Source organism: Taeniopygia guttata, chromosome 3, assembly GCF_048771995.1.
Source record: "Taeniopygia guttata chromosome 3, bTaeGut7.mat, whole genome shotgun sequence".
NCBI lineage: Eukaryota > Metazoa > Chordata > Aves > Passeriformes > Estrildidae > Taeniopygia > Taeniopygia guttata.
Window position 1 is genome coordinate 16,369,092 of NC_133027.1, and position 24,864 is coordinate 16,393,955.

The window sequence follows — 24,864 nt, forward strand, 5'->3', positions numbered from 1 at the left end:
GGCTGAGCTGCCCCGGCACATGTGCGCTGGTGTTGGGATCGGTACCGAGAAACAGCTCTGAGTGTTTCAGAGTTTAAATGAGTGAAACTTTGGCTGTAGAGCTGCTGGTCCACAGACCCCTAAGCAACACGACCTTTGTACGTGTTCTTGGTGTGGAATGGTTAAACTTACCAGTGGAAGGGAAATTGGAAGATAATCAAGGAATAAAAGAATTAGCGGCCTAAATGTCTTATGTTTCAAATCGTTGGATAAACTTTGATGCTCGGGTTCCTGTATGAATAATGAGCTCAAGACTGATGTATACCTTTGCTTGCAGTGGCTCTCTGACAGGAAGAAAAGAGCTTTACAGAAGAAAGATGTGGGTGAGTTTTCCCCTCGCAGGGTGCTCAGCAATACTTGGCTACTCCACCTACACAACATGCAGACCCAGAGGAGACTCCTCACTGACTGATACACAGAAGTTATCCCTAAGTCATAATATAAAAACGACAGACTTAAACTACAGATAGTTATGTCAAATTCTTGTATAGCTTCACATGAACATTGTATAACCAACGGTGTTTCAAATTTTAGACGTTAAATATTTGGGTTGTGTATTTGTGTAACAGAAACATGATGGATGAATTCCATGTTGTCCCTTACATTAAAATCAGACCATAAACTCCTCTGTGACGCTGTGCTAATCTTAGAGAGCAGGACCACATCATTATAGCCTAAGCTTCTTACACAAAATAAATTGGAATCACTGGAAGTGTTATACAAGAAACTTAAGCAAGAAAAAAATGTATAGAGGTAATGGGTGTAGAATACCTTATACAAAGCCTTAATTGTGAAAGTGTGCAATGACTATTTGCTACTTTGTTGTATAATAAGTTGTTACACAGTTACATTGGGGTACTAATTTATTTTGCACAGGGGTAGTCTGCTTCTTAGGGTTAGCAGACTGTGTTAAACTGCTTATAATGTGAGAGTTGTAATATATGTAAAGGATATTCCCTAAACTCAATTAATTCAACATGCTTCCTTAGGAAACTTACAGGGTTTTTTTGACTGATGGAATTGTGCTAATTCTACAATTTTTTTTCTTTATAGATATCCGTAGAAGAATTGAACTTATTCAAGACTTTGAAATGCCCACGGTTAGCACAAAGATTAAGGTATCAAGAGATGGACAGTATATTATGGCAGTTGGTGAGTTAACAGTCTCTCTAACAGAGGCCAAAAGTCCTAGGTAATCTTGGGTGCAGAGTGACTTAGTGTTTCGGGTAGTTCATTTTAAGAGTTCATTTTAAAGTGTGAAACTGAACATTCTGCTGGAAGCTTACTTTTAACATGTGACAGAATGGCTGTCTTGGGAGTGGTGCTGTGGAACACTTCTGTTTAGAATACATGGACTCTTAGAATCATAGAATGGTTTGAGTTGGAAGGAACTTCTGAAGATTATCTAATCCAACCCCCCTGCTGCCAGGGTTTATAATACAAACAAAAAAAACAATAAAACAAACCCATCTATAGTACAGTTAAATGCTAAGTTCTGAATTACTTTTAGTGTATATACGTTAAATAACTTGTGAACATCATTGTTTGAGTATTGTTTTATAGGAGGAGGATAATCTGCATTTTGTGACTGTCAAAATAGGACCCAAACATGAATCCTTTAGTAGGTGTTAATAACATGAGGAGCCTTGGTTTTACAGATTTACTGGAAGGTGTTACTAGATTCTGTATGACGTATCTGGTTGTTAGGAGAACCTGCATACTAGTGGGGTGCTTACAGAAACCAGGCTGTAAGGTTGTGATACTAAGAGGTATGTTTTTCCAGTCACAGAGGCTTTGGGAAGGTCAGAAGACTTATAGTAGAAACACAGTAAAGCCTGTATATGTAAGATGTTATACTTTAAAAAATGCTTTTGTGTTATCTTTTTGTTTCACTTTTTTCTTTAATTAAACATCAAATTACTCTTTCAGGAACTTACAAGCCCAGGGTCCGCTGTTTTGATACATATCAGTTATCCCAGAAATTTGAAAGATGCTTAGATTCCGAAGGTTAGTATAAGCCATGGCTGTTAGTACATAATAGTACCTGTCTGTCATTCATAATTCAGGTTGGACTCAAGCAGAAATTCTGCTCCCTGTGCTCAGGGGCAGAATGGACTTCAGGGGAACACAAGAATCTAGAGTAAAACCATCTACTCTTCAGCTCTGAATTTTCCCCTTTTATTCTGATTTCAAAGTTCTTTCCTTGCCTGGAAAAGAGAGTGTGAGTGATGTAAGATTTACCTTGAGACAGAAAGTGTGGGGCTCAGAGGGTGAATGTGGCTGAAGTCAGTGTTCTATTTGGTGGATGTGATGAGAACAAAGGCTGGGTGGTGGCAAAATCTCCCTTCTTACCTGTTCTTTGAAGCAGTAAGGTAGGAGTATGCACTGTGGGTTGCTCTGTTTTCTCTCTGGAGCCCAAGCTGAGTAGGTGAGTTACAGGGTAAAGAGAATTTCCTGGGGGAGTGTTGGTTTGTTTGTTTGCTGGTTTGGTTTTCTGTTTGTTTTCTGGAAACAAGGTACTTAGGGGTAGATAGTAGCATGGCCAAGGCCCTAATTGAACCTTATTTGCTACTAATTTGGTGGGAGAGCAACTGTGGTGAGGAAAATAAGGAGCCATCTAGACAATGGGAAAGGGAGAATTAGCTGGCAGTTAGAGCAGGGCAGGAGCTGCCACAGCTCTGAGCTTTTAGGGTGCTTAAATTTCAGGAATTATGGGATCGTTTTGTTTGTTTTGTTTGGGGTTTTTTTTTCCAGGGATGGTGGGGGAGGGGTGGGAGGGTTATTATTTCAGGTTTTTTTTGTTTGAAGACTGATGAATGAAAGCTGGGATGTAGGGGTGACCAAAACAATGAGAAATTGGGCACATTCATTATAGAAGAATTGAACTGGTCTGACTTTGATGTGTGTGAAAGTGATGCAAGTAATAAAAATTGTAATAAGAGCATGGGGGTGTTTCTGTGCTCTCTGCCTTAGGACTACAAGGAGTCATGTAGGGTGAAGGAGCACTGTGAGGCAGGGTTTCAGAGAGGCTAGGGAGTGGAAGGTATGGCAAGAGTGAAACTCTCTTTAAAATAATGGAAGTCATTGTAATCATAAATGCTTGCTGCTAATTAAATTCTTTTGAATTGGCATCTTAGTAGACTGCAGAAGTATGTTTAATTTGAAGTCTAGCATAGAGTCACTTCAGGTAACTTTAAATTAGTTGACCTTAAATGAGTTATCTCATTTAAATAGAAACAATTTAGCTGAAGCAGCTACTCCCTAATGTTGCCAACTCAGCTCAATTAAAACTAGGCGAAGTTCAATATGGTAGTGTTCAGCATGAATAGTAATTTTCACATTTGTGATTTTTTTTTTTTTGAGCCTTAACTTCTTTTGTGGAAGTGCTGACCCCTTGGAAGGACTGCACGTGCAAGTTTATGCATATATGTCCAAACTCATGTAATTCTTTATCATCTTTGATGGATTACCAAAGCTCCATGGGCCATACATTCACTGAAAACCATTTGCTTAGACATTCCCACACCATAAAATACATGGTTGAGCATTGTGTTGAGGAACGTGTCAAGTATACAAGAACAATAAAAAGACTACAGGATGGATCATATGTTTCTAAAGTTTTAGAAAACTACTTACAGTTTTGCAAATCAAGTTACATAATTAGAGATCTTACTAAAGATTAATGCCCGCATTATGCATTGACACCTGTGGGGAATACTTACATGACTAAAGATTAGCATGAGTGTAAATGTTTCCAGGATTATGCCAATGTTTGCAAATAAGTTTGCTTGCTTTGTTGACTCAAAATTCTCTTGCTCTCTCCTCTAGTGGTTACGTTTGAGATTTTATCAGATGATTACTCAAAGGTATGTTTAGTAGTTTTCAGTGTATAAATGAAAAAATTGTTTAGTATGTATATTAAAATACATTTTCATATATAGTAAAGGCAGTCAATCAACATGGCTTTTGGAACAAAATTGTTTTTTTAAAAACCGCAAACAGGATAAACATTTTTTGCACCTTTAAAATTTTGTTTGTTTTCTTTGTGTCTTTGTACTATAATTTACTTTACAACTTTCAAAGTCTTTTATCTGTTGGAGAGAAAAACTTCAAATAGTGATTTATCCTATGAGCAAAATAATGTGAAAATGGAATTAACTTTTCTTTCTTGACTAACATTTAGTCACAACCCTTTGTGACAAGTGATGCACAATACACTGTTTTTGAAAGGTGGAATAGCTATGGGTATGTTAACCTGATTTGTCAGTGTCGTTATAGACATGATGATGAAGAGCATATGAATGAGGCAGAAATTGTGGAGAGAAGTAATATCTTTTTTCTTTAGTTTTAAATGAAGTACTGTACCTGAAGGAATCACCTAAGTGTTTATTTTATGCTTTTATTTCCTGTGAAAAGACCTTACCATTTCAGGTATAAGTTTGTTTTAATAAATACTGCTATTTGATCAGAGACATGATCATCTAGCCTTGTAGCTTTTTTTGCATTTTTCCTGTGAGATTTCCAAGGAAGTGCATGAATTCAAGTAGCAGAAGGTAATGGCTGAGTCTTTACAGTAGCTTCCCACTTGTCTGTCTGGTGTCAAATGTTTCTGGCTCTACGTACCAAATAGTCATTTGGGAGACTGAGGAACATGCTGTCTTCCCAAATGCTTTTGACTGGTTATGAACAGAAAGGTGTGTGAGTTTTCAGCTGAAATGGGTGCTGTATTTCAGCTTCATACAATCTTTATGTTTTTAATTTTATTTTACTAAAACTTAAGAAATCATCAGAAAGAAAAATAAACTTCAAGTGGCTGTCATGATTTGTAGACATGTTAGAAAGAAGGAACGATATTTGAGAAATTACATTTGAAATTTTTAGAGTCATGGAAGTATTGATTGGAATAGGACCTTAAAATATAATTTTAATGCTTGAACAGTTCTGTCAAAATCTGTAGGCATGGTGGTTCCACAGATTTACTGAATAAATTGTTGCAATTCTGCTCTACCTCGTCATAAGGAATTTTTAGTTCCAGTCAAACCTGCCTGGGAAATTGTTAAGTTTTTACTGTTGCTACTGGAAAGAGTTTTTTTTTTTTTTTTGTGCTGTATTCTGTCCCTTGTCAGTCTTGGTAGCCCTCTTGGTGCTCTCAGCATCCTTTCATAGCCAGGAAAAATAGTGTCTCTCTAGATCTGTTCCTGCCATCCCTGTAAGGTTGCTTTGAGGCTTATTTGCATCTTCACAGTGAGAGCACCTTTTTTCTTTCATACAGATTAGTATCCATAAGGCCAGTTACATTTCTGTGCTTTTCTAAGTTTTAAGTCTAAAAGTCTTAGGCTTGGACTGTTGTAGACTTGGGAGAGGGTGTAGTATATTTTTTCCCACAGCCTTTTGCCAGGAGACCTGTATTTCCACATAGTATTTTTGCCACACACCAGTGCCAATGCTTTTGCTATCCTTAGGTTATAGTTTTCTGATGGTGACCAAAGTTAATTTAGTAATAAGAAAAGACAAACATGATTTACAGTGAGGTGTATCCACTACTAGTGGAAGAGAACATGAAAATATATTCAAGTCCAGTATTGTAGAAATTTGTGTTTAAATAGAAAATTATTAGCGGTAAGACAATTATACAAATTTATAAATAAAGATGACAGATTTAAAGTAACTTATGTCCTTCACCTTCCCTGAGTTTGTCATCCTTATTTGCATTGTTAGCAATGTAATTTAGCAGTAGAAAATTTTAGATATTCGCTATATATTGTTTTTAGAAGATGCATGTACTACACAAGCCAAAGGAAAGTGTCACTTTCCTAGGCCAAGCTAAATAGGGATGGCTCAGAGACAAGGGTTTGGCTGTGATTATCACGCATGGCATGAGTTTGGGCCAGGCCAGCTGTTCCTCCATTGCTCAGTGCCTGGCCATGGTTTGAGGTGCAGCATGAGTGCAGCAGGTGATGGGGTGATCCCATTGCTGATGTGGGAAGAATCCCTTCCTATGGGTATGTGCCATCTTAACCTGACATAAGGAGTGCAACAGCAGGACCTGGCCTATTTTATTCATTGGTGTAGATTGAGCTCTCTAGTAATGCCTCCCTTTAGGATTTTCCAGGACTGAGATGTTTGTCTAAGTTTCATAAAGAAACAATGTTCTTATTCAGCTGGCAAAGAAGAAAAATGCAGAAGGATCATTGGTGTCATTTACTGGAATGCTGTTGTACATCAGGATGTGTAGCTCATGTGCCTAGTCCATGTGAATGTACTGGTTCAGCACAGCTTTGTACCTGGAAGAAATCACTAACTGTAGTGTCTTGAAGGAAGTAGAAATATTAATTTTGGTGCAGCAGAGCATGAGATAACTGTGTTGTTTCTGACTGCAGAGTTGCTTTCAGGGTGTCTCATTTACTCTTGTGAATATGCATAAGATGTATATTAGTAAAACTCTGCTGTAGCTAGTGAGAATGATGAAGAACTAGTTGATTCTATCACTTTAGTAGAAATTGATTGAATAAGTTGTGATAAGGCTGTATGAGTTTGAAAAAAAAATCACTGAAGTTTGTGCTGTAAGACAAGTTGGGAAGATACTTGTCTGTTTCTGTATATTTCAGTGCTTTTAATTTTATTTTCAGATTGTCTTCTTGCAGTGTGGCAGATTTGTGGAGTTTCATTCACAGCATGGCCATTACTACAAGACAAGAATACCAAAATTCGGTAGAGATTTCTCTTACCACTACCCATCATGTGACCTGTATTTTGTAGGAGCAAGGTATTAAGTGGAATATTTTGTTTCAGTTTTGTTAGCATTGTTTTCCAATAATAAAATGAAAATTAAAATATTAGAAAAGCTAAGAAGTGGAGGAAGTTGCAATTCCAAATTAATAAGGAAGACGGTGAAGAGTGGAAGATATGGGAAGATTAAAATTAATTAGGTTTCCCATGCTATTTTAAGCTGTTTTTTTTTTTTTAATTCTTAAACCACGTATATCATGTATTTGCAAATTTGTATTTAAAACTGCCTGTCAGTGTGTTGTTTTAAAAAGTGTTTAGCATTTAAGTAAATAACTTTTCCTATCTTGGTTGGTGTTTTATTGCTGTGAAGTCTGAGTTAAATCACATAATTTGGTTTCTGAAAAGACACAGTAAAAATAAAATTAGATCCTTAGGGTTTCAAACAAAGTTAGTAGAAATTCAAGATGTAACTTAAATCACAGGAAATTGAGAAATGAGTTAATGTATCTTTTGCCTGGAAAAATAATAATTGGTAGGATATTTAAGTATAATAAATAAATGGTGAACGTGCATATTTTTTCTCTTTATTTTGAACACTGAAGTATATATTTGTCTTGTCGTAAATTGTAAATTCTGAAAATTGTATATTTGGCAAAATTAGGCTGTGAATAAGAATCCTTACAATACCTCCAAATTTACAGCAATGTTTTTCAGTATTTGTAAGGCACAAGAGTAATTTTGGGTTTTACTTTTGTAGTTCTGAAGTGTACAGGCTAAATCTGGAACAAGGAAGATTTCTGAACTCCTTGCAAACTGAAGCTTCGTAAGTTCTGTGTAATGCATGACCTCTGTCTTCTTTCCACCAGGTGGAAGCAGACTTGCAGCATGCTCACCCCCAGTACTCTCTGAACACTGCTCAAATACTTTGCAGGGTTGAAAGCGAACATATGCTGAGTCTGAGTCTCATTTCATTTTATGTTCTGAATTTTTTTTTGTTGTAGTTTTTATGTTTAATTGAATTTTCTTTCGTGGATGTTTTAAAATTGCTTAATATAGACTAAATAGGTATTATATAACTTGATCTTAAGAGCATTTCATTAAAACTTTGCCATTATTACTCAATTTAGCCATCATATAGAGATCTACCCACAGGGTATGTACTTTCCCAGACATGTCTTTGTCCTTCTGCTCTTGAAGTAGCCCAAAGAGAATTTTATATCTCCCGCATGTGTCTGATTCTTTTGAAAACCCTAACAGAGTAGGAACTGAGCTTTTTTTCATGTGGAGAGAGGCAGATGAGAAGAACAGACTTCACTAGATAGAGTGGCTTGTTGGTGGGCAGCAGCTGGTGCTGGGTGGCCAGAATAGCTTAATGGAGCTCAAAAACTGAGCAACAGGAGGAAAAAAAGGGGAAATCCTGGAATGGGAGAGGTAAAGGTGTAAAGTAAAATCTGGGTTAGAGAGATGTGACTGAAGTTGTGAGGTTTTGAGGTGAGGGAGTTGGATAAGTTACAGGATTAGAGTTAGAGAACTTTGAATGGAAGAAGTTGGAAAGTGCTGGGATAAGTGGTGTAGAAAGAAATATTTGTACTTTGGAAGAATTGCTGTTGAAATACAGGGCTCTTGAGTGCCCTGTTGAGAAACAGAATACTTGGGTGAGATGAAGGAGACCATTGGTCAGATGGAACATATTGGAGATGTAAGCCATAGAACATAAGTAATCATAAAGATCTTTTGATGTAATTAGAATCAGAGATTCATTTAGGTTGGAAAAGACCTCTAATATCATCAAGCACAACCATGAACCCAACACGGCCAAGTTCACCCAAGACCAAGTCCCCAAATGCTTCATCTAATGTCTTTTAATTATCTCCAGGGATGGTGATTGAACCACTTCCCTGGGCAGCCTGTTCCAGTGCTTGGCAACTGCTTCAGTGAAGAATTTTTTCCTAGTATCCAATCTGAGCCTGGAACACCTTGAGGCGATTTCTTCGAGTCCTGTTGAGTTGTTTAAGAATACAGTGGAGCAGAGTGATGTGGCAGGGCTTGGTGGTAGGAGGTGGATATGGGTAGAGGAACGCAGGACCTCAGAGCCCAGGCTCCTGTTCAGGGCACAGTCATATGAATTCAGATTAATTTTTTCAGGGGGGTCTTGAAAATTCCAAAGATGGAAATTTCCCAGCCTCTGTGATTAAACATTGCAGTGCTTAATTATCCTCACAGCATAAAAATATTATTCTTACATCCAGTTGGAACCTTACCTGTTTGAAGTAATCAGCACTGTCTCTGCATCCAGATTTTTAGTAAGCTCTCCTGAAGTATGGGAAGCTGTTGGCATCTGTCCCTCCCTCCCTCCCTCCAGCTTTTACTTTTCCAGGCTGAACAGTAGTGTACATGATTACAGAAATCTTACTAGTTCTTAATGTATTAAATTGTTCTGAGGCCATTAAACTTGCTTCTTTTTCTCTTGTAGAGAAAGTAGTGTCTGTGACATAAATCCTGTACACTTCTTGTTTGCTATGGGGACGGCTGAGGTAAATGTTTGCATTCGTTTTGTGAAAAGGGCAATGGTGTTTGTTTCCTTTTTATATTAATTTGCAGGAGGATAAGAAGAAATCATGAACCTAATTAATTTAATTGGTCTCATTTGCTATGGTAGATATAGATAATGTTAAAAGATGACTTTTCAGAGCATAGTGCAGATAAAATATTGGAGTTACTTGGTTGCTGAGCACTTGAGATTTTGCAGATGGGAGCGAAAATAATGTTCTCTCATTTTGCAGTGTAGCCATCTGTAGAAACTAGCTGGCATGTGTATCCTATTAATCTTAAGAAAATTAGTGTTAGTGATTTTGATTTAGATTGCATTGAAAAAACTACAAATTAAATGTGTGCGCCCTCTATGTCATTATTAGAACAACCGTTGTCAACATAGGAAATTTTGTTAATTATTCCTTAGATTAGATAATTCATAATTTTATTTAAATTTTTTCAGACTTGATGGCACAAGCTTGAACCATATTTTCTAAACTGTTTAGGGTAAAGTGGAATGCTGGGATCCTAGAACTAGGAATCGAGTTGGGCTGTTGGACTGTGCATTAAGCAGTGTGACAGCAGACACAGAGTGAGTAAAGGCTACCTTTTCAAAGTGTGTTGTTCTGGATTTTTCAGAAGTTTTGGTTGTTTTAGAAATAAATCCCACTTTGCTTTAAAATTACCTACCTGTTCTCTTGTCACTGCTAGTGTGAATAAAGGATTTTCTTAGTCACAAAGGAGTTCTCTTAGATGCTGATCGAAGTAGTAGTGGCTATTTTTGTATACAAATACACATTGTGAATGTAAACAGTGCAGCTTTTTGAAGTAGTATTTCTGAGTGATACCTGTGAATTATATTTCTATTAGCTAAGAATTAACTTAGCTATCTTTTAGCATTAAAAAAATTATTTGCAGGCTTTATTGAAAGAATGCCTAACTATAACCATTGTGCTTTGCAGGATAGAAGGTTTGCCATCCATTTCAGCACTGAAATTTGATGGGGCTTTGAATATGGCTGTTGGAACATCTACTGGGCAGGTAGATTTGACTTCATGTACCACAGTTCTTAGGAGATCCTGCTCTTGGATGCAGTATATATCTATTACTGCAAGTGTTTCTTAGACCATAAGTTACATGTATAGAGAATTTAATTTTATCAAATGCTTGTACTCTTCAGAATTTTGTAGGTACCACTTTAAATCATCATAGCCTACATACTGTACAACTGCAAATTTGCAGTTTTCTTATTACTTGAGTCAATTGTATAGGGAAGTTGTTGCTTTTTGGGACTACGAGTACCATCTCAATGCAACATATGTGCTCTCCCTCATCTTGATGTTGGCTAGAAAACCAGAAATTATTGCCTTTCAACTGTTACTTTTATGAAGAATCATTTCAATTCATTTATTGTTACCATCATATTTGTAAGGGGAAGTGTGGAGAGTGTTTCCTGCCTTCATCAGTATTTTCATGGATTTAGAAAATGGTAGCTTCTTCAAGAACAGATATGTGTGTGAGAATTGTATTTGGTATGTTAGTGTACAAGTCAGACAAATTTTGTTGTAGATGGTGTTTCTAAATAAATAAACTGATAATTGATAATATTGTTTTTTCCCAAAGATTATTGTTTTTCAGACTTTACATTTAACTTTCTCGAGTTCCATAGGAAATTTTGGAGATAGAATATAAGTTTCTGGAAGACAGGCCCCGTACTCTCTACTTTCCTTGACATAAAAAATTATATTCTCTGGTGTTTCACTGAGGGAAAGTTATATTCACTGAATCTGGAAGGGAGTCTGAAAATTTAAATTATGTAACTACAACACAAGAATCTGAAAGTGAAATATTACTAATTATTAAATACTAAGAGTATTAAAACTAAAAAATGGTTCATTTTTTTCAATAGGAAATAAGAAGTCTTTAGAAAGATTATTAGGTCTTAAATTCATTAATTTTTATAAATGGAAACATGCTGATGTTAATATACCTGATTGGAATAAACTGAGCTCCTTTAGTAAGTTGTTTTCAGAATTCAAAATTATTTAATGTAAATCCTGCCTATGTAAGTAAAATCTCAAATTTAGTTAAATGTTTAGTGAAGATCTGATAGGCATGACTTCCTCATGATCTTATAATGTTATAAATTTAATTTGTCTCTTATTCTTGAAGGTCCTATTATATGATCTCCGGTCTAGTAATCCATTAATAGTCAAAGATCACCACTATGGCCTGCCTATTAAATCAATTCAGTTCCATCATCAGCTGGATTTAATTATCTCTGCGGATTCTCGAATCATAAAAATGTGGAACAAAGATACAGTAAGTAGTTTTATGTTACTGCATTCAGATTTTTTTAATTTTTACTTTATTTGGGTTGGGAGTTTTTGGGGGTTTTATTTTGGTTTGTTGCTTTTGAGTGGGTTTTGTGCTGCTTGATTAATTAAGCTGAAATTCAGTGTAAGAAGTTGAGGTTTTAATGTCTCTTAATTTACATAGCATTTTGTCCTGTCTGACTAAATCAGCATCTGGGAAGTTATTCAATAGCCTGTCAGGTATAAAGATGTAGTCTTAGGGGGTTTTTAGCTGTTTGTACATGTCTGGCCAAGAGGCTTCTTTCAGGAGAAGGATTTAAACATAAAAAGTAGTATCTTAGCCATTGCTTTGGTTTGTATATTTCTCACAGTGTTCTTGAATACAGGCAGTTATGTTTTTTTCACCAGAGAAAACGTGTTCATTCCAATTCCCTGCTCAAAGTAGCGTTGATTTCAAAGGTAGATCAGTTAAAGACCTATTAAAACCAGGTGCTGCTTATTTTCACAGGATCCTATTTGGATACTGAAGCAGATACTGTGTATACAGCCAAATAACAGTGTGCCTTAGTAACACTGTATTAGGGGATTATGTTGCAATGGGCAATGTATTTATCCTTGCCTTTGCACCTCTAAGTGAAATTGAAATCTCTAATTTTCATATAATTCTTTTCATTATGTCATGCCATCCTCTTTCTTATCTTTCTGTCAGTGAATGTTACTGTGAATCTGTGGGGCAACATATTTTGTTACCCCATAGATTCATTGTAACACTATTGTAACTTGTTTTGGTTTGAGGGTATGTCTATAGTCATTGTGTTCCTTCTAAAAAACATGCACCATCTATGCTTTCCTAACTTTATAGTGAAACATAAAAAGTGTTGTAGTAGAGACTTTTTTTCCCTAATTATTTCAGGCAGCCACTTCAGTATTGTTGTGCTGCTTCATGAACTTTCAACAGCCTCTTATTTTTTCTGTGATCACATGTAGTTTTTTGTAAGCTCCTCTGCAGTTAATTGTTACTGTTTGAAAGAGCAAATAAATTATTCGTTATTATTTGAGACATCTGCAGTGTCCTCTCTCCATTTTTCCTAGGTATGTATGTATATTTCCCTCCTTGAGAATGAAGCACTGTAAGGCTTGTCAGGTGGCCTCTGGTGGGAAAAGGGAGGGTTCCTCACTGCTGGAAGGCAAAGATAGCTTTGGACTCTTTCCTAGAGTATGTTCCAGCTGGCTCCATCTGTCCCAGATGCTGGTTCCTGACTATCTCTGGCCAGGAACCAAGTGCAGAGGCAGACTGCGGGTGGAGAGCACATGGCTTTGATACCCGAATAGCCCCATGCTGAGACGTGCCTTGGGGTGGGGAGCACCAGGCTTTTGTCTGCTGAGGCCAGGGTGGAGGAGGACTCCTCTTAATCATCAGGGAGAGACCAGAGGTGGGTGGGGTAACAGCATGTAACTAAGAGGGAAAGGAAGGGCTCAGAAAGGTAGGTGGGATTGCTGCAGGGAAAGAAAAAAAAAGAGGAACAGGATCAAAATTTACCTTGTGCCTGTCCCTCATTTAAAATTGTGTAGGCATGTAGTCTCATGCTTCAGATTATGTGGTCCAGTTGTTAGAGACTCTTCCTTTACTGGCTGTTTTGTGTGTTGGCTTATAAGAGCACCTGTATTTTGTCTGGGTTTTTCAGACTGTGTTCCAGTTATTATTTTGAGAACATTGTTTCCTGCTTTTACCTCTTTCTTAAGTAACTTTTATAAGTTCAATTCTGATCTAAGTTAGATACCACTGTATGCTCTTACTACTTTTATTTTGTATCAAGACCTCTTTATAATGAGTTTATAAATCATAAATAAAGTACTGAGCTATATTTAATTTCATGTAGATATTAGTACAAGTGGAAGAGCTAAACTCCAGATTCAAATTCCACTTCTAATCCATTTTTTAAGCTAATCATACCTAGCAAAGTAAAATTATTTAAAGATGTCACATTCTGAGTTGAACAAAGTAAGGGTTACACTGACAGTGTACTTGGAACTTCTGGACCTCAGCCCCACTTTTGCCTAAAATAAAGTAAATCTGACATATATTTTCAATACAAAAGTATAAACTGAGAAATTAGAGGAGCCACTGTACACTGCTGTGTCTTCAATTACCAGTTGGCTGCACTTCTTTGTAAGAAATTGAATCAGAGATAAAAGACAATATGTTCAGATATTAATAAAATTTTATTGTTCTGCAAAGTCTGTTCCATCTTTATTCCATTATGTTTCTTAGCTTCTATAGTAGCTATTATAAATGTTTTGATTTACTGAATTTAATTATATTGTTTGAAGTTTTTTATTTATTTTCTTCTTACAATTTCAGGGAAAGATATTTACTTCAATGGAACCAGAACATGATATAAATGATGTTTGTCTTTATCCAAATTCAGGTATGTTAAGTATATTAAAGGCCTGCTAAATTCAAAAGGAAAAGCTTGTTAACCCAAGGTGTGGTCTCTGTTTAGGTGACACAATTTAGGTCTACTTTCCTCCTTATGGCACAGCTGGGAATAAAGGGTTATGTATCAGCTAGTGTCCTTGTTTCCTCTGCATCTGTATTATATAGGAGCCTCTTTGCAGTTAGAAGCTGCTGTGCTGTTAATTGAGTTATTGACGCCTTCAAATATCTGAAGTGACTCATTTCATAAGAATAGGAATTTTGACCTATTGTCTTGACTAAGTCCCAGATGAGTTAGAGCTTGCTTTCTAGAGGTAGGAAAAATCTCTTTACAGCAAATTTACACTTTTTTTTCAAGTGTTTCAAGAATTTGATCTTTCCTTGATTTAAATACAGCACTTAAATTGTGCCATCCCTTAGGTTTAATACTTTGGTTTTACGTGTAGATTCCTAAGTGCACAAATTTGCATGGTTTTTGTGATTGTTTTCAGACTTGTTGCATCTCATAATGTTATGTTTAGAGATCAAAACTAAGGATCACTTTTAAACAAGGTTTCCAGGACTTAATTTATGAGTAAAAATATTTTACAAAGTGATGGTTGAATGTGCATATATGCTTTGGTTGTACTTCAGATTGCAACTGGACTTAATTTTCTTGCTTAAAATGAGTTGCTTTAGTTCTTAAGTATGATGTGACACCTACTTCCTTTTTAGAAAGTAGTACTGAAAAAGATGAAGTAAGCTGGGGCCACTAGGATGGCACAGAGCAGAACAGAGCAAAAGTATGTGCTCTGTGGAAACAGACAATGCCTGAGTTGCAAACTGCTATTATCCTGATTTTAGAGGTAGCAGTAAAGACAGAGTACTTGGACTTTGATTCATACTAGCAGCTCAAATTTAAGATTGTAGATAAGTGAGAGTGAGATTTCTAGCAAGTTAAAACTTATCGGTCTTTTCTGCCAACTTCAGTTAAGAATGGGTTGGAGGTTTATTTTTTTTCTTTTTTTTTCCTTTTTTTTGTTAAGATGAGTAATTAAATACTCTGGGGGCATTTTTGACCTTATGAGCAGAGTATATGCCATGTGCCCTGGCTGAATGTAGGAGTTCATGTGGGTGTATTTGAGAATTACTGTGTGGTGACAGGATGGACTGTGCACCCTGGAGATGGATAAACCCTCATCCATGGTGGCTGCAGAGATAAATTGTTGGAGTAAATTATTTTCAGCATTTCACTCAGGTTTCACTTGTGAGCTTATTGATTTCATCTAAAAGAGAACCTGGCAGCAAATTAACATCCACACAGCATCAATGAAGAGCTCACCACAGGGAGTTGAACAGAAAAAAGCTACTTGTCAATGTAGAATCATAGTGTAATTTAGGTTGGTGGGTACCCCTGGGAGTTGTATATTTCCTACTCAAAGCAGGGCCAACTTGAAGTTAGGTTCAGCTTTGAAGTCTGATCAGGTTTCTCAGGTCAAGTCAAGTTTGAATATGTCAAGGATAGGCGTTACTCAGCTCTGGATGCCCTGTAGCCTTTGTGATATGTGGACATGACTTGTGTGCTTTTGCAGAAATGATTTTCATGGGATTCTGCAGGACAAATCTTGTAGCACAAAGAATTGAACGCACAGGTTGCTCTAATGTTGCTATTAGGCATTGCTCTTCACATGTCTGTGATTGAGATCTAGATTGTGCAGTCCAGTTCTGTGTCCCACATCGCCTGCTTAAATCAGTGCTGCTTTTCTTATTGTCTGTATGGGGACAGTTTGATCATTTTGGTTAAGAACTGTTGTGGGAAGAAAATTGGGTTGTATTTTATAGTCACATGGAGACCGTGGGGCAAAAACTAGAGCATGTTGCAGTGGAAATTGAGAGATTGAGGGTAAGAGGTGGTGCATCATGTGGTCATCATTAATATTGTTGGACCAGCATTTAAGATGCCTTCGAACCACCTCATTCATCTTCAGAATTTAAGGATTGATCATGACTGAAGATCTGAAAATAAGGAAATGCTTTCAGTAAGACGGGCTTGCAGTTATGGAAAGTTGGAAATATAACATGATTTTGGTATCAGTATGAGTTTGGCTCAGTGCTCTTACTGGTGCCCCAGCATTCTCAGAGCCCCTTTAGATGCATGACACAGGGAGCCCAAGATATCTTTGCCTAGCTTGTGTTTTAATGCTTCACGTGTCACTGCTGCTCAGAAAGGCAAACCCCCCTTTTCACCCTTGTTGGAGAGATAAGGATTTGATGGATGGACTATTCAGGGGATGAGGAATTGTTTGGAGAGTCTCATCCAGAAGGTGTAGTGGTCAATAGTTCAATGTCCAAATAGAAATGAGTGCCAGGTAGTGTCCGCTAGGGCTCTATATTGGGACAAGATTTATTTAGTATCTTCATTAATGGCATAGACAGGAGGATTGAACTGTCTCAGCACACTGGCAGATGACACCAAGCTGAAGCATGTGATGCCATCCCGGCATACTTGGACAAGCTTGAGAATTGAGCCCATGGGAATCTCATCCATACCAAACTGTTCTATTTTTCTATAAGTCCATCAGTTATTGTAAACTCAAGATCAGTATACCGTGAACTAGTTTTTTTGGTGGTAGTTTGTCACAGTTAGGCATTTTTAATTAACTATTTTACCAACCAGTTTCAGTATTAGTACCTTTCCTGGGAAGCAAACCCTTGTGTATCTTTGATCAAACTACATGATGACAAACTTCAGTGGATCTCTTAGTCGAATGTCTTCCTCAGATATCTTCTTCTGATCACACATGAACAAAATGGGGCTAGGGGAAAAAGGTTTACCACTTACTGAGTCAATTTAGCCTTTAGTCAATTTAAGTTGTGGAATATAAATGAAACTTGACAGTATCTTCAGTGTATAGAAATCTGTGTCCAATTACAGTAAGAAAAGTTAAAAGGTAAAAATCTGCATTTTTTAAAGCTGCTGCTCCTACATATTATCACTTCATACTCCTATTTTCATTCTTGTACATTCATGATATTGTATTGCAGACCATTTTCTAGAGAGGGTCTTAGTAAAATTTCTGAAATGAGACTCTCCTTTATTTCCCTTCTACAGTAATCAAACTAGGCTTTTATGTAGTTTGTTAGGGTGTGGTCTCTCTTCCCATAAAAATTTATTAAAACTAACAAGTTGAAGCAATAAAAATGCATGGAGTAGACTTCTCATTTAAGAGTTGTTAACTTTCATTCTTCTATTTCCCTTGTAGCATACACTCATATACTGTTCAGAAGTCTGTTTTTGTCCTCCTTTAATTATTGGTAGAAGACTCAAAGAGGAGGTTTTACTTCACCGTCATCTTTGAAGCATCTGCAGAATTAATTTCTGTCCATATTTCTAATGATTCCTATTCAGTCAATGGAAAGATGCTTTGTCTTATGAAATAGTAGTGAATGTGCTGCTAGGGGAGCATGTAACTTGTACTATGTGTGTGTGTGTATTCAAGCATATGCTATAAATTCTTGCTTTTTCCTTAAATTGCCTGCAAACCTTTTCAGGCACAGTTTTTTAGTCTGTTTGCTGACTAAGCTTTCACAAATATCTTGCTTTGCTGGGAAAGCAAGCCCCCTTTTTTTGACATTATAAGTCCAGCTGCATTGTGTAGTTATAATAAAAGGATTAGGTAGGAAGAATTACTCCACCCATGGTAATTGCATTCCTCTAGTTGGGTGTAAATTAAATTTCTGCCCTTTGGGTGTGTAGTAATTGACCCAATTATTCATAGTCTCAGTGGCATATGTTACAGTTCTTTCAGATGAGAATGTTATCTAATTTGATGGCACTTTTCTTCTTCTTAATCTTTTGTATTACCTGTTGATCAGCTACATTGGAAAGACAAAATATAGATAAACATAAAAGTATGTGGCAAATGTTCTTATTACTCTTTTATGTAGAAGGAAATTGGGAGTGTTCTTCATTTTGAACTTACAAGAAGTTGTGTGGCAGTAGGAGATTTTCCATAGATATATGGAAATACATATACTTCTTAATATTCCTACAGTATTGTTTTTATATTCAGTGGTGTGTCTTGGTTATATTCATAGATACTTCAAATTCTACATTTGCCCTGCTTGGTTACAGCACTAGTATTGCTCCTTCTGAAGCCACAGTATCCTATATCTCATTTTGGGTTGGGAAGCTGCTGTTGTATTTCCCAAGATGAAATATGAATGAAGGTGTAAGCCATGCTATGATGTATGGCTCTGTTGAGGTGAAACAAAACCAAATAACCACATGTACTAATACCAATGTATTAATACTGTAATTTTATGTCCAATGTAGTTTTTAACTGCAATGCTAACTGGATTTGTTCTAAGCAGTATTAAGGGATGAACTGCTCACATTTGTTATGAAAATTGTCAGCCTGCACTTGTCAGAGCTTAATGTTGCTTAAAGAGGTGCTGAACAATTAAGATAGAGGACAAAAGTGAATGAATATATAGAAAACTAAGTGTTGTTAATTATGCTGATATCACACCTTTCTCTCTGTGGTATTTGATGTGACAGTTTATTACAGGTCTTGATTAATGTCCATTCCAAGCCAAGAATATGTCCTTTATGAGCTTTTTTTAAAAATGGTATTATCCTCTTCTGATCAATATTTTTAAATGTGGATATCTCTTTTTAGGAATGCTAATGACTGCCAATGAAGCCCCTAAAATGAATATCTATTATATACCAGTAAGTAATACAAGTTGTTGCTGATATTGCTCCTAAAGACAAAATTGTTTTGTAGCATTTAGGTATTTCAGTTGAAATTAATTTCTACATTGTCTGAGTTGTCACAATAAAGTAAATTTAGGTTAACTATAATTTATTAAAGTAACATGTTGAATTACTTAAAAAACAACCTGTAATTTGCCCTTTGCTACTGGTTTCAAAACTGGTTAGTGGCTGCAGAAAATTCAGGTGGAGCTTTTTTTGATAGCTGATGAAAAATAATTCCTAAATAGGGACTATGTTTTTCCAGATAATAACTTTGATTGTTGTGAAATTTCATTGGTGTCTTTAATATATGGTGTACTGTGACATAGCAGTAAATGTTCTTCTGTTCTGACAAAGAAATCATACTACATGACTTCAGGTACGGCTTTTGACTGCAACTTCTGCTCAATGCCCTTCAAATGCAGCTTTTCGTGGGATAAGCTTTCCACTCAAAAGGTTTAACTGTAGGTTTAACTCTATGTTTTATCTCTGCAGATTGGTTTTAGGGAGACTTAGCAGCAAGCCTTCTGGTCAGGGAATTGTAGAGAAAATGACACCTGCATTTTGCTCTTGGTTTAGTTTATACAGTGTGTTCTCTAGATGTTTTCTTGTCCTGATAGAAGATAAATAGTAGGACACCTATGTAAATTTTACATGCAGAATAGCTGACCAGACTCCGAAAATACATATACTTCTTAATAAATTTTATTCATGATTTGAACAAATTATAAAATTTATTAATATTGAAATATATACGTAACTATTTTTTAAATAAGCCAGAAAGTCTTCATTTAGCTAATCAATTTTAAATTAATTTAAATTTAATTTTTTTCAGTTCATTTCTGGTCATCCCCCACTGCCATATCTGCTGTATATGATCTTGATTACGTTTAGGATGGAGATTTATGAGTTTACATTTATCTTTGTGGAATAGAATATATACACATGTTGTATTTGCATGTCTAAACAAAACAGTGTACCCCTCTAAACAATTCTGTAGTCTGATGTATTTATTTACATTATTAACTTTTTGCATTTAAGAGATGTGGATTTTATACATGAGTTTTGTCAGGTTGTTCTTTGGATGTGACTTGCCTGTTTCAGTAATTCAGCTGTACCCAGCTCACATTTTGTTAACTGCGCTGTTCCATGCTTTGAATAACAAAGGGAGACAACAAATATTTTTTTATTTATGACAAAATATTAGCTGTAGTTAGAAGATGAACACTTTCTTTCTATTTACCTTGTCCTTTGTAAGGCTGAGAGAGTAGCTCTCCAAGCATTTTTTTCTCTCTTGTCTTTTTTAATTAATGGATTAGGGAACACAAACTCACATATTTTTGAAATGCGATGAGTTTTTAAAACTGGAATTGACTAGTTAATCACTTTAAATAATCCAGATGCAAAAAGCATTCCTTCTGTCACTAAAGGTAAAGTTCAGATTCTCTCTGAAAATTGTGCACTGAGATTATGTTTTGTGCAGGTGTGCATGATACATGAACCTGACTGCTATAGCACATGAGAAGTTCACATCCAGCTTAGCCAAGAAGTTATTTCATTGTCTTGATTGTCACCAGTGATGAATGTTTGTTAGAACTTGTTCAAGCTAGCACTATTTTGAGTATTCTTGCACATATTCTAAATCAAAATGAAACATACTTTTTACTCTCTCAAAAATCTCTCATAGAATCCTCTGTGAGTACTGAATTCATGTTTCTGAAGTCAGACAAGTAATTTTTAGTTAAGAAATATAAGCACTCTGTATTAGATCTCAGATAATACCTAGAGACAATATTGCAAACTTAAATACTGACTAATACTAATATTTTTGCAGTATGTGGGCTATTCCAGTGAAGATTAACATAAATCTTGCCATAAACCATCTTCCTGTCTGACCATCCCCTGATTTTTATAGCTGGGGTCTGCCTAAACTCATTTGGATGGTACCTTTTTATGGGTTTTACACTCACAGTGACATGAGTATGCAGGTGGACCCAAATGATGAATAAAAAGCATAAATCCACATGAGTTCTATATTTGAAATATTGTTGTATACAAGAAAATTTAAAATTTATTTCAAAGGCTACTGCCCAGTTTACATTTGCTTTTCAAATAAGCTGAACCTCTCCAGTTTGTGTCAATGGTTTTGAGTTTGAAGACTGTTGAACATACCTAAAATACTGTTGTTACTTTTTTAGTTGACAATCTGTTGTTCATTTCAAAGCATGCAATGCTTACTTTAGGCAATAGAAAAGTTAGATAGTATTCAGAAGAAGTTACTTTGAAATAGAGACATAAATCTCACACTCTGGTCTGATTTTTTTTACCCTGTGCCTTTTTGCAAGCAAGACAGAAGGGGCTGGCACAGACAGTGTTGCATAATTGAAGGGTGTTCTACTACATTTCCTAAAAATCAAGTATGTAGCTCACTAAATCTATTGTTGTTGACTGTTTTGTCTATTTTTTAATATACTTTTTGCATGAAGAAAATATGAAACGGAGGACTTGTGTCAGCCTTCAACTGCTTCAGGGCTTTTTTTATTAAGGAAAACTTAATGTTATTAACACGTTCATGTTACAGTTTTATTCCTTGATCTTCAGACTAGTTATTTGAGCTCAGTGTAGCACACCTGTCCTTTGGTTTCTCTGTCAGTAGATGATTAATACATGTGTTTTTTCCATCCTTGGAAGACTTACTAATTTCCTTGCACAGGCAAAGTTAAGTTTAGTTATGTGGGTCTTTGGAGCAAAATTTGAAGAACTATATACTTGATCTCTTTTCATGGTGTCATTTTCTATCTTTTTCTAAGAACTAGGATTCACATTTTTTTTAATGAGTAACTTAATTTTCTCTTCATTTCTTTAAGGTAGACTTGAATACTACTAAAAATGTGTCCTTTGTTTTTGAGATGTTGACAGGAACTGAGTTATAAGTCTTGTTGAATTTCACAACAGAATAAATGCCTGGGAGAAATGCTACTAACTGCAAAGGACAGTTATGTAAATAAAATCCATTCAATTGCCCATGCCCATCATTGGCCTGTAGTGCTAATAATTATTCTCTTGTTTTCAATGCTCATTGGAACAGCTATAAAGCATTGCCATGGTTATGATCAAGGAGGATACTTCAAATCCCAAATGTGTGGTGCTGTGCTCTATGTAAGGAGAAAAAAATTCGCAGCAGTGGGAGTCTTGCAGAGCAGTATGTGCATGGATGGGTGCAGACAGACCCAGCATCCACTGTCCATGATTGGAGTTGGCCAGACAGTGCAGGACTGTGCCCAGCCCAGCATACCCAGCCTCTCAGCAGGTTTTATTAGTGTGGGCACAGCACTGTGCTAGCACAGCTCATGACTGGTGAACTGGAGCTGGCTCGTGTCCGGCCAGCTTGGAATGTGCTCTGGCTGAGCTCATGTCTGACTGAATTATCTGTGTACATGTGCCCATTCTCTGCATTGTTAATGCCAAAGCTAAATTTCCATTTCAAACCCAAAAAATTGCTGTCTCTTAACTTCAGGATTATAGAAGATTTGACAGTGAGTATCATAATATTGCTTGTAAAAGAAATGGCAAGCATCAGCTTTTCTTGCAGCAGTTTCATCAGGATAGGTATGACAGTTGAGACAAGGAATGTCTGAGAACACTGCATTTCTTATAAAAAAGTAAGAAATCACTGCAGCTTTTTCTTTTGAGTGCAAAGCTGTTAGTAGAGGAAGTACATGGTGATGTTTTGGTTTTCTAGAAAGGACAGGCAGGTTTGCTTTTCAGTGGCAAGATACCTTGTAGAGGTACACAGTGCAGAGTGACCAAAAAGCACATTGAATCTGTTGAAATGAAATGTTTGTGTTACATAGGTAACATCTTGAGCGGCTTAGCTTAGAGACTTTGTTTTTGTTTTATTTTGCTGGGATTTAATGAGGGCAAGTGCCTCTGAATTCCTGACTGGAATTGGGCTGTTTGCCATTAGTTTAATAGCTAACTCGCAGTTTATGCAAACATTTGGAACCTGCTTGTTGCCAGCTGGCTTCCTGGTACATCACTTTGATGTGTGCCTCAGGAAGGTTGAAATGAAAGTTGTGTGTGCCTTGGGATAGTTTTTAGACTACTGACTCAGAAACATAAGTTGATTCAATAGTGCAAGCAGGTCCTGGCCAAAGAAGTGAAGAGAACAGAAGTCTCTGCACATGACACATGGTGGTCCACTGACCTGGGATCTAAGATGAGTCAGATTCTCTTTAAGTTTAATTGAGGCTGTCATGTTCCATAACGTACAAGGTTCTCTTTGCAGGCTGCACAGAAAACCCCCTACATGTCAGCTCCTGGGTGCTCTGGGTGGAAAGCAAGGGGCATAGGTGTTACTCTTGAGTGTTTACTTCTGGTTACACAAACTTGTCTGACCTTAACACAGATGTTGCAAATCAGTCCTGTCTCATTTATTGGACCTGAAACATGAACATACTGAAACTGAAACTTGCTCTATTCATTAGGCTGTTAAAAGAAGAGAGCAATTAAGCATGTAATTAATTGAGTGTAATATTCTGTGTTCTGAATTTTTTTATTTTCCTGCAGTCTTGGCAGAGCACTCCCTGTTGAGGCTAGAAGCAATGTACTTTTGGTATAGTGAAGATATTAAGCTCTTTAAGGAAAAATAAATCCTGGAGCGTCTCTGGCTTCTTTTCAGGTGGTTTTGGAAAATAATTTGATATCCTAGCACTCCCCTAGTTCAGGGCTGTTGGAGTTATAAACTGGAAATGCTTCAAGAGCAAGTATTTCTTGCCTACTCAATGATTCAATTTCTCCAAGAGTATAAGGGTTCTGGTTTCTAATACAATACCTACTTTGTACATATGGCTGTCCCTATTAGAAATATCATTAATTTTGTCCTCTTAAAATTGTGTGGCTTTTCAGCTAAACCAGCCGTTTCTGGTCCTTCTTGCCTTTCACACATTCTTTAACTGATTTTGTTTTCCCTTTTTTTTTTTTTTTGATACTCTTCTAGTCTTGTTTAATTACTGTTTATCAGCATCTTTCTGTTTTGAATATGCATCAAAAATTGCTTATCCTTAAAAATTCGTTTTCCTTGGATTTATGAAAGAAAAATAGTTTTACAAGACCTAAGAAAAACTAGTTTTTCCTGAGTGGTTAACCCTGAAATAACATAATCACTGATTAATGCAACAAATCCTATTAGTTTACATGCTTTCATTTAATGCTTGAGTTATTTGGTGAAACAAATCTGTAGAGGGAGCTTGTACTGAAGGAAAAACAAGTGAAAGCAGTTTTAAATACCTTAGTTTATCCCCTTTATTTCTTTCTGGATATTTGTTTGGAGTCATTTTAGAATGTAAATTAGGGATGAACTTGCTTTGATCATAGATGCCCAGATGAGCTGCTTCTAAGTGGCTGAACTGATCAAAGTTGTGTTCAGTTCACTCACAGACAGAAAAGGCATTTATTTGAAATAGGTACTTATTTTCTGTCAGTCTGTGACAGGGTGCTCTCACTAGTTCTGTACAAGATGTTATGACCATCAGATACCTGTGTTCACAGTCTGTCTTTTTTCAGTGTAAAAGATGTGGGAGGTTTCCCCTGTGTTATACTCTCCACACTTAGCTCTATGATCACAGCCTTTCAGAACAGTTTTATCACTCTGAGACTTACATTCTTATCCACTTGGAACCTGCTGATTGTCTTTTTTTTCTGTTTTGGGTCTTTATATTATAGGAATACAAACCTACTTGTCCACATCTTGCACTTCATGCCTTTAGGGCCAGTGTTCTTTATAGTCACCTGTCATTCAAATAGTTTCTGGGTGCTGTTAGAGTTACAGTGAGACCTTCTGTACAGATTTTTGGCTAGTGTGGTAAAAGCTGTGAATCAAATGATGCAATTCTTATTATATTTGTGTTTGGCATTTTGGCACTAACAGAAAAGATTTGCAGTGGAGTCTAAGATTTTGATGTCTTTTAGAACGTTTTCATGTCTTCTGATTGGCAGTATTAGGTCATTCTGCATAGGTGCTGCCTCAAGTGTTGTCTTGAAGATCATATGATGAGGCTGTGTTTTTTAGAAGA

The 24,864-nt window shown here is 36.4% G+C and overlaps 1 protein-coding gene across 1 annotated transcript in view; it reads left to right on the forward strand.

The window, feature by feature from the left end:
* The window catches only part of NOL10 (nucleolar protein 10), a 56,987-nt gene that overhangs the window by 4,789 nt on the left and 27,334 nt on the right, over positions 1 to 24,864 (forward strand). The window contains exons 4-15 of the mRNA XM_030270056.4: positions 317 to 362; positions 1,093 to 1,191; positions 1,969 to 2,046; positions 3,868 to 3,905; positions 6,669 to 6,805; positions 7,526 to 7,591; positions 9,242 to 9,302; positions 9,807 to 9,892; positions 10,263 to 10,341; positions 11,473 to 11,622; positions 13,978 to 14,044; positions 18,714 to 18,766. Of these exons, the coding sequence (XP_030125916.1) occupies positions 317 to 362; positions 1,093 to 1,191; positions 1,969 to 2,046; positions 3,868 to 3,905; positions 6,669 to 6,805; positions 7,526 to 7,591; positions 9,242 to 9,302; positions 9,807 to 9,892; positions 10,263 to 10,341; positions 11,473 to 11,622; positions 13,978 to 14,044; positions 18,714 to 18,766 (960 nt within the window). The remainder of the gene's footprint in view (positions 1 to 316; positions 363 to 1,092; positions 1,192 to 1,968; positions 2,047 to 3,867; positions 3,906 to 6,668; positions 6,806 to 7,525; positions 7,592 to 9,241; positions 9,303 to 9,806; positions 9,893 to 10,262; positions 10,342 to 11,472; positions 11,623 to 13,977; positions 14,045 to 18,713; positions 18,767 to 24,864) is intronic.